Raw genomic sequence first — 10,707 nt, forward strand, 5'->3', positions numbered from 1 at the left:
AGCTTCACGGTTGTGGGTAGTTGTCTTTGTTAGGGGCATTATAGCCTAAGTAAGCTTCACGGTTGTGGGTAGTGGTCTTTGTTAGGGGCATTATAGCCTAAGTAAGCTTCACGGTTGTGGGTAGTTGTCATTGTTAGGGGCATTATAGCCTAAGTAAGCTTCACGGTTGTGGGTAGTTGTCTTTGTTAGTTGCATTATAGCCTAAGTAAGCTTCACGGTTGTGGGTAGTTGTCTTTGTCAGGGGCATTATAGCCTAAGTAAGCTTCACGGTTGTGGGTAGTGGTCTTTGTTAGGGGCATTATAGCCTAAGTAAGCTTCACGGTTGTGGGTAGTTGTCTTTGTCAGGGGCATTATAGCCTAAGTAAGCTTCACGGTTGTGGGTAGTTGTCTTTGTTAGGGGCATTATAGCCTAAGTAAGCTTCACGGTTGTGGGTAGTTGTCTTTGTTAGGGGCATTATAGCCTAAGTAAGCTTCACGGTTGTGGGTAGTTGTCTTTGTTAGGGGCATTATAGCCTAAGTAAGCTTCACGGTTGTGGGTAGTTGTCTTTGTTAGGGGCATTATAGCCTAAGTAAGCTTCACGGTTGTGGGTAGTTGTCTTTGTTAGGGGCATTATAGCCTAAGTAAGCTTCACGGTTGTGGGTAGTTGTCTTTGTTAGTTGCATTATAGCCTAAGTAAGCTTCACGGTTGTGGGTAGTTGTCTTTGTCAGGGGCATTATAGCCTAAGTAAGCTTCACGGTTGTGGGTAGTTGTCTTTGTTAGGGGAATTATAGCCTAAGTAAGCTTCACGGTTGTGGGTAGTTGTCTTTGTTAGTTGCATTATAGCCTAAGTAAGCTTTCCTTGTTCTTTGTTTTGTTGGCGACATTTACCAATAAACAGAAATGGACGCTCACCACTCTGCACCTTGGTCCGGTCGTTTCCATGACGACAGCGATCGTGACATTAATTAAGTAGAGTGTTTTAATGTAGAGATTATTAAAGTAGAGTGTCTTAATGTATATATTATTAAAGTAGAGTGTCTTAATGTATAGATTATTAAAGTAGAGTGGTTTAATGTAGAGATTATTAAAGTGGAGTGTCTTAATGTATATATTATTAAAGTAGAGTGGTTTAATGTATAGATTATTAAAGTAGAGTGTCTTCCTAAACATTTAAGGCACCAGAGGCTGAAACAAAAATATTGCATCTATTTATGAATTTGGATATTTGTTGGAAAAATGACTTGTGTCATGCACAAAGTAGATGTCCTAACCAACTTCCCAAAACTATAGTTTGTTAACAAGACATTTGCGGAGTGGTTGAAAAATGAGTTTTAATGACTCCAACTTAAGTGTATGTAAACTTCTGTGTGCATAACTGTGTGTATATATATATATATACTTACATATATATACATATGCTTACATATATATATATATACTTACATAAATATATATTTACTTGGATATATATTCTTAGATATATATATACTTACATATATATACTTATATGCTTAGATATATATATATATATATATATATACTTACATAAATATATACTTACATATATATACTGACATATATATATATATTCTTACACTTCATTCGTTTTTCGGCCCAGTGCCACGTTATCTTCAGACGATTCCGCTGACACTCATTTTCCAACGAGGGATTATTAATGTTTAGCCCAAAACCGCTCGAATGCTACAGATGTTTTTGTGACAAGACCGATTTTCAGATGTCTCCTGGTCTGACAAACACCACTGTAGCTCGGCCACCTTTTCATCGTAGATGTCTCCTGGTCTGACAAACACCACTGAATATATATATATATATTTACAATTATGCCCAGCTCATGGGGCCTTTGATGATATGAGGCTAGAGGAAATGGCCTCTTCTGCCTAATGGTAAATCCACAGTGAGCACAGCGCCACAATGGCTCGAGCCCTGGGAGTCAGGGAGGAGACGCCAGAGTAGTGAGCTCAGTGGCCACTGCAGTTTGTCCCCTTTGGCTTCACTGTTGACACGAAGTAACACCAAAACTAGTGGCAACTGAGCTGCCACTAAACACGAAGGAGACCAAACCTTCACTTTCACTGGAGTATAATTAAAACACGTCATCCTGAGATGTTTTGAAACATGGAAACCACTTAATCAAGTGTTGTCCAACACCTTGCCAGGGACTAGGAGCGCTTCCGGAAAAAGTTGAAAACACTAATTTGGGTTTTTTCAGCAGAATTTGATACCGTTTTCTGGAGGATTTTAATGTTTAAACGTTGATTTATGTTCATGTGACAGTTTAGCCCATTTTTGGGGGGGAGGCATTGGGCTCAAACCACCACCAGCTGAAACAAGTTTATTATTATTTATATATATTTATAAAAATAATAAAACATTTTATCCTGAATGTACGATCTTGTCTCATCGCTGCAACTCCCCAACGGGCTCGGGAGGTCAAAGGTTGTGTCATGCGTCCTCCGAAACATGACATGCCAAGCCGCGCATCTTATTAAAACACTTAACCCGAAATCCAGCCTTACCAATGTCAGATGGAAATGCTGTTCAACTGATGACAGAGGTCAGCCTGCAGGTTCCCGTCCCTCCACAAGGTGTCGCTAGAGCGCAATGAGCCAAGTTTTTTAATTTTTTAATTTTATTTTTTACCTTTATTTAACTAGGCAAGTCAGTTAAAGAACAAATTCTTATTTTCAATGACAGCCTAGTGGGTTAACTGCCTGTTCAGGGGCAGGACTACAGATTTGGGGATTTGAACTTGCAACCTTCCGGTTACTAGTCCAACTCTAACCACTAGGTTACCCTGCCGTATAGCCCTCCTGGCCTAACCCTCCCCTAACCCGGCTGGACCAATTGTGTGCCGCCCTATGGGACTCCCGATTACAGCCGGCTGTGATACAGTCCGGGATCTAACCCGGGTCTGTAGTGTTGCCTTAGACCACTGCGCCACTCAAATACTATAGCGAAATGTAATAGTTCCATATAGTTCCATCTATGCCGTTGTAATTTATTAAAACATTTTGCTACACTGGTCACAGTAAAATTAAACAACTGTAGTCTCGTTGTCTGACAATGACTGGATTAGGTTGCTCATCGAAACATCTTAAATTCTTGGACGTGTTAAATGAAACATCGTTTTTCTTGAATACCTCAGTAGTCTGATTATTACACTTCTTAAATTAATAAAGCACTATGAATGACTTTATAAGATGATTATTCATGATCTGTCTGACCAAATGATTGGCTGGTGCCTCCAACAAAGTCAGTAGCGGGCCAGTGACACCATAGGAAAATGAGTCGCGGTGATGTGGGCTGTTTTGTGGATAAAATGCCAGGGCCGTATTTTTGTCCCAGTCCACCCCTGGGTTAGGTGCACTGCTCTTCATGGTTTCGTTGCACAATCATGGTGTTTTGAGGTTGTTTTTTTTTTTTTTTTACAGTGTTGGCTTTGCTTGTCTGCAAGCACAATGTATCCTGTTGGCTTGTTAGTCAATAAAATGCAAGAGTTGAATAGTGTCCTTGTTCTAAAAGTGTTCTTTCCGTTTTTTTTTTTTTTTAAATTTTCAAATAGAAGATATAGTAGACTAGAGAGTAAAGTTAAAGTAAGAACGGGATGTTACGCCTTTAAGAGTTGAGAAACTTGAAACCTTGTTTGCGCAACAATCAGTGCAGCTCACAGCCGCCAATGAGTCTAGACTGGCACGTGATGGTAGGCAGCCAATGGCTCCATCGCTCTCCTCGGAGTGTGTGTGTGTGTGTGTGTGTGCGTGTGTGCGTGTGTGTGTGTGTGTGTGTGTGTGTGTGTGTGTGTGTGTGTGTGTGTGTGTGTGTGTGTGTGTGTTAGAGAGCGAGGGAGAGAAAAAGAAGAAGAGAGAAACGGCGAAAGAACGAGATCTCAGCAGTTCAGTTTGACTTGTTAGCTAGGTAGTCAACCCGGAACGAGGAGAGAGAGGAGTACTCCGTTTGGGATTGATGATTATTTCTAGCTTCCAGCTTGGCATGGATATTTTTGGATTGTAAAAAGAAGTGCGGCTGTCGGGAGGTCGGGATCTGGATTTATAAAGGCTTTTAATGTCTTTCTTTGGGATTTAAAATCACTTGTATAAAGGTGTAATTCATGTTGTTCTCTCCGTGCCGGGTTAGAAGAGAGGAGATGTGAAGGGGTGTTCGTTCCAAAGTCCGAAACTATTACGAGTGCGTAAAAGCGTTTTTAGGGCTCCCTTTCTCTTCTGTCGTTGACTTTCCATATTGAATTCTGCATTGACTTAGTTCCCTTGTACCTATTGTCTACTCGCATGATATTATCATGTGTGTAAAACATTTGTTTATCCCTTCCGAGGCGTAGGGAACATTAAAAACTCGGGTCAAGAATAGGATTCAATTAGCAGTTCTGTATATTATTGACTACGTTCCCAGTATGAATGAATTTTGATTTCCCATGTCTCAATCTAATCTTGTTCTCCAATCGGCTGTGCATACCCTGGCACGGCGCTCCGACCAACATTAATGTCCTACAACTCAATTCAAAGTAGCTGGTAAACAGTCCCCCTTTTTGGTGACCCGAAACAAGAATAACCTAGAGAGAGAAAAGCACATCTATATTTTTTAAATTGTCGTATGTTCAGGACGAAACGCTCAGGTCTTGTGCGGCGACTCTGGAGAAGCCGTTTGATTCCACATAGTGACGAGGGAGATGGTGGACATAATGGCCCAAGTAGCGAAGACAGTCCAAGGGACGATCTCTTCACAACCTGCCACAACCCGGAGAAAATTAACAAAACGGATCTCCGACCGATGACGGTTGGCAGGTCGCCTGCAGGGGACTTAGGTGGAGTATGTGCCTTCAACTCGGCGGAGAGTTGCAGCGGCTGGGTGGGGGGCAGATCGGACCAACATGGGGGTGCTACGTCGGTGACTGTGTGTGTCCAAGGGCCGGGGCAGGAGCAGGGCAGCCCTCAGGCAGCGCAGGACAGCGAATGCAGGACGGTGACGTGTTGTTTATTTAAAGACCGGGACCACTGTGAAGTTGAACCCATTGCCCCGGGGAGGGAACCGTTACCAGACTCCTGTCATTTTGTTTTGAGGAACCACGGCGGTGGAGCTCGGGACAACGGTTCTCCTGAGTCGAAGCCGCGCACGGTGCTGGAGCAAGAACTAAAAACCGCCACATATTCTCTGTTGAAATGCTTAAACGACAAAACCCTGGATACGTTACTGGAGGCGGTGGAGTCCAGAGAAGGGATGTGGAGCGACTGTGTGATGGTATCCCAGACAGAGATGCGTCTGGGCGGACACACGGCCATATCTCCGCCGCTGCTGCTGTGTAAACTCTACCGTTGGTCGGACCTCCAGCACACCGCGCAACTCAAGCCGCTCTGTGAGTGCAGGAGCTTTGGGACTCTGGCTGGCCTCGCGGTATGCTGCAACCCCTATCACTACAGCCGGCTCTGCAGCGTAGGTAGGAGTGCACCTGCTCTGTCAAACACACACACACACACACACACACACACACACACACACACACAGTTAGAAGACAAAACAGGTATCGGCAGTGGTCTAGTGGTGCCTGGAGAAGTGGGTATACTTTCATGTTGCCAAACATTTCTCAACCCGCTAAGGAAAGACAGAAAACCTGTGTGAAATATTTTTCCTATAGTTTTTTTCTTCTTCAGGTTTTCACTCCTAAAATCAGCCCTTTAAAAAATATATATATATACAACACAAATTGGATGTTTTAAATCCACAACAATGCTTAAACCACATCACCAGACCATTTTTGAGGTCTGGCAAAAATGTAAACATATTTTGTGGTGTGTGTAGTTGGCCTTTGGTTTGAAGTGTTGGTTGAATCTTTGCAGTGCGCAGTTCAGTCAACACGCGCTGTTTAAATAAAAATGTCTTAAGGATTTAAAAAACAAAACACTCTCCCAATTAAATGTTGACTGCAAAGTAGGCCTTTCTATCAATGTGTACTGTAGGCCTACATTGTACAGTACAGAAATGCGACTAGCCAAAGAGTCTCTTTCTAGGTACTCCGATGTCGGCCTCCGATGGCCGGCCTCCGATGTCCGATGTCGGCCTCCGATGGTCGGCCTCCGATGTCCAATGTCGGCCTCCGATGTCCGATGTCGGCCTCCGATGTCCGATGTCGGCCTCCGATGTCCGATGTCGGCCTCCGATGTCCGATGGTCGGCCTCCGATGGTCGGCCTCCGATGTCCGATGTCGGCCTCCGATGGTCGGCCTCCGATGTCCGATGTCGGCCTCCGATGGTCGGCCTCCGATGTCCGATGTCGGCCTCCGATGGTCGGCCTCCGATGTCCGATGTCGGCCTCCGATGTCCGATGTCGGCCTCCGATGGCCGGCCTCCGATGTCCGATGTCAGCCTCCGATGGTCGGCCTCCGATGTCCGATGTCGGCCTCCGATGGTCGGCCTCCGATGTCCGATGTCGGCCTCCGATGTCCGATGTCGGCCTCCGATGTCCGATGTCGGCCTCCGATGGCCGGCCTCCGATGTCGGCCTCCGATGGTCGGCCTCCGATGTCCGATGTCGGCCTCCGATGTCCGATGTCGGCCTCCGATGGTCGGCCTCCGATGTCCGATGTCGGCCTCCGATGGTCGGCCTCCGATGTCCGATGTCGGCCTCCGATGTCCGATGTCGGCCTCCGATGGTCGGCCTCCGATGTCCGATGTCGGCCTCCGATGTCCGATGGTCGGCCTCCGATGGTCGGCCTCCGATGCCGGCCTCCGATGTCGGCGCCTCTGACGATGTCGTTCAATTCTGTGAGCTGTTCAATGCCACAACCAGTTCCAGGCATAAGCGACATTTATCTCCACCCCATGGGAAAATATGAAGAATTGCAGAAAACGTTATTTAAAATGCCAGTACAGACGTTTAAAAAAAATAAATAATTTAATCTCAATATCAAATAATTTCTAGGTATTAATTAAGTTCCTTACTGTGATTATTTAAATTAAAATGGTTTTAAAAAAAAAAAATATATATATATATATATATATATAAAAAAATTGCTTCTTAGCAAAGAGCAATTTCTCAAACCAGAATTTTACAAGTTGAGTCTGGGAGAGGTCTTAAAGGGGGGAGGGTAAAACGGAAAACCAGCTTTTATTGGCAGAGAGGTTTGGAACTCTGTTTCTTATTGGTCTATTAACTAACGTACGGCCTGGTGATCATGTGCCTTTAATACTGCGACATTTTCTCTATGCCACATGGCAAAATGTGTAGAATTGTAGGAAATGAACTTTAAAACGTAAAATCTTCTCTCCACCATCAGGAGGGGGGGGGGGGGGGGGGGTCTCTGTAGGCGTTCTTGCTGCACGATATTCCACCAAAACTAGGTTGATGTGTGGGTCAAAGCATGAGAATATACTTCGCATGCTTTGCGGTTATGTAGACGCTACTTTGTGCATGATTCCTCTATTGTACTGCGTAACTGATAGGTCTAATACCTCCATTACACTACGATACGCGTCCGCAGGGATTAAGAAGGGAGGATACAATAGCGAGACTATTCGCACGGGAAGCAGTACCGGAGCTGCCAAGTCCAGGTCCAAGAGGCTTCTAAACAGCTTCTACCCCCCCAAGCCATAAGACTCCTGAACATCTAATGGCCACCCAGACTATTTCCATTGCCCCCCCCCCCCCCCCCTCCCCCTCTTTTACACTGCTGCTACTCTCTGTTGTTATCCTCTATGCATAGTCACTTTAATAACTCTACCTATATGTACATATTACCTCAACTAACCGGTGCCCCAGCACATTGACTCTGTATCGGTACCCCCCTGTTTATAGTCTCGCTATTGTTATTTTACTGCTGCTCTTTAATTGTTACTTTTATCTCTTATTTTTATTTGTTTTTAAACTGCGTTGTTGGTTAGGGACTCGTAAATAAGCATTTCACTGTAAGGTCTACACCTGTTGTATTCAACGCAAGTGACAAATACAATTTGATTTGATTTGAGTACCGGTATATGCAATGACCACTGAAAAACAGCCCCCACTACAGGACAACACAGTTATAGGACAACACAGTTATAGGACAACACAGTTATAGGACAACACAGTTACAGGACAACACAGTTACAGGACAACACAGTTACAGGACAACACAGTTATAGGACAACACAGTTATAGGACAACACAGTTACAGGACAACACAGTTACAGAATAACACAGTTACAGGACAACACAGTTACAGGACAACACAGTTACAGAACAACACAGTTTTAGGACAACACAGTTATATGACAACACAGTTATATGACAACACAGTTACAGGACAGCACAGTTATATGACAACACAGTTATAGGACAACACAGTTATATGACAACACAGTTATATGACAACACAGTTACAGGACAGCACAGTTATAGGACAACACAGTTATAGGACAACACAGTTATATGACAACACAGTTAAATGACAACATAGTTATAGGACAACACAGTTATATGACAACACAGTTATAGGACAACACAGTTATATGACAACACAGTTATAGCCTCATAACATGATTGTAACTATAATGTTGATATCATGGATGGTCCTGTATAGTCTCATAACATGGTTAAAACTATAATGTTGATATCATGGATGGTCCTGTATAGTCTCATAACATGGTTATAACTATAATGTTGATATCACGGATGGTCAGTCCTGTATAGTCTCATAACATGGTTGTAACTATAATGATGATATCATGGATGGTCAGTCCTGTATAGCCTCATAACATGGTTGTAACTATAATGTTGATATCATGGATGGTCAGTCCTGTATAGTCTCATAACATGGTTATAACTATAATGTTGATATCATGGATGGTCAGTCCTGTATAGTCTCATAACATGGTTATAACTATAATGTTGATATCATGGATGGTCAGTCCTGTATAGTCTCATAACATGGTTATAACTATAATGTTGATATCATGGATGGTCCTGTATAGCCTCATAACATGGTTATAACTATAATGTTGATATCATGGATGGTCAGTCCTGTATAGTCTCATAACATGGTTATAACTATAATGTTGATATCATGGATGGTCCTGTATAGCCTCATAACATGATTATAACTATAATGTTGATATCATGGATGGTCAGTCCTGTATAGTCTCATAACATGGTTATAACTATAATGTTGATATCGTGGATGGTCAGTCCTGTATAGTCTCATAACATGGTTATAACTATAATGTTGATATCATGGATGGTCAGTCCTGTATAGTCTCATAACATGGTTAAAACTATAATGTTGATATCATGGATGGTCAGTCCTGTATAGTCTCATAACATGGTTGTAACTATCATGTTGATATCATGGATGGTCAGTCCTGTATAGTCTCATAACATGGTTATAACTATAATGTTGATATCGTGGATGGTCAGTCCTGTATAGTCTCATAACATGGTTATAACTATAATGTTGATATCATGGATGGTCAGTCCTGTATAGTCTCATAACATGGTTATAACTATAATGTTGATATCATGGTCAGTCCTGTATAGCCTCATAACATGGTTATAACTATAATGTTGATATCATGGATGGTCCTGTATAGCCTCATAACATGGTTATAACTATAATGTTGATATCATGGATGGTCCTGTATAGCCTCATAACATGATTATAACTATAATGATGAGATCATGGATGGTCAGTCCTGTATAGCCTCATAACATGGTTATAACTATAATGTTGATATCATGGATGGTCAGTCCTGTATAGCCTCAACATGGTTATAACTATAATGTTGATATAATGGATGGTCAGTCCTGTATAGCCTCATAACATGGTTGTAACTATAATGTTGATATCATGGATGGTCAGTCCTGTATAGCCTCATAACATGGTTATAACTATAATGTTGATATCATGGATGGTCAGTCCTGTATAGCCTCATAACATGGTTATAACTATAATGTTGATATCATGGATGGTCAGTCCTGTATAGCCTCATAACATGGTTATAACTATAATGTTGATATCACGGATGGTCAGTCCTTGCTTCCATAGCTCTGTCCATGAATCTGAGTGGTTACATTGCTCCAGGCCCATCCCCTCAACCGTGTACCACAACAGAGACGGGATGACCTGTCTGTTGTTGTTTCAATGAGGACTCTAGCTTTAAGCCTGTCTTTCTCTGTCTGACTGTTCCCGTGTATCAGTACTCCACATCTATGCTGTTTATAACCGCGTTGTTGGAACTCTCGCTCTCATACGTTGTTACAATGTAACAACGTGACAAAGCTTTAGAATATTAGGAGCTTGTTGGTGTTACATAGTTGCAGATATTCTGTTGATTAAATTGTCTCCTGGACTGTTACGTTTGGAAACAGGCTTCCAAGTAGATACAGACATAGTTAGGTACTGATGAGCAAAACAATTTAATTTGATAAAAATATAATAATATATATTTTAACGTTGTTGGTTACCCCCAACAAGATAAGCCTACAGTAAATTAAGTTATTGAGAACCAACTTGTTATAAGTGAGGAAAGGGAAGGCCTTAAAAGTTGAAGTTAGGTAGAGAGAGAGAGTGTGTGTGTGTGTGTGTGTGTCGGGGGGGGGTGGGGGGTTAAGCGTTAGAGAGTTGTTGTTCATCACTAACCATTGTACATCAATCTATACCATTATATTTCAGCTCTTTTTACTCAAGGAGTTGTCACAAAGTGCCTTACAGAAACACAGCCTAA

At 42.5% G+C, this 10,707-nt stretch overlaps 1 protein-coding gene across 2 annotated transcripts in view; it reads left to right on the forward strand.

Annotated features, from left to right (window-relative positions):
- The first annotated feature begins 3,788 nt into the window (after positions 1 to 3,788).
- Positions 3,789 to 10,707, forward strand: part of smad6b (SMAD family member 6b) — a 48,045-nt gene continuing 41,126 nt past the window's right edge. The window contains exon 1 of one of the 2 annotated variants that reach the window (XM_036968827.2): positions 3,789 to 5,451. In XM_036968827.2, the coding sequence (XP_036824722.2) occupies positions 4,611 to 5,451 (841 nt within the window). In that variant the 5' untranslated portion in view covers positions 3,789 to 4,610. The remainder of the gene's footprint in view (positions 5,452 to 10,707) is intronic. The other variant, XM_036968828.2, reaches the window with a different exon arrangement.

The sequence above is a fragment of the Oncorhynchus mykiss genome, chromosome 4 (assembly GCF_057628025.1).
Source record: "Oncorhynchus mykiss isolate SJ-2025 chromosome 4, ASM5762802v1, whole genome shotgun sequence".
NCBI classification, from domain to species: domain Eukaryota; kingdom Metazoa; phylum Chordata; class Actinopteri; order Salmoniformes; family Salmonidae; genus Oncorhynchus; species Oncorhynchus mykiss.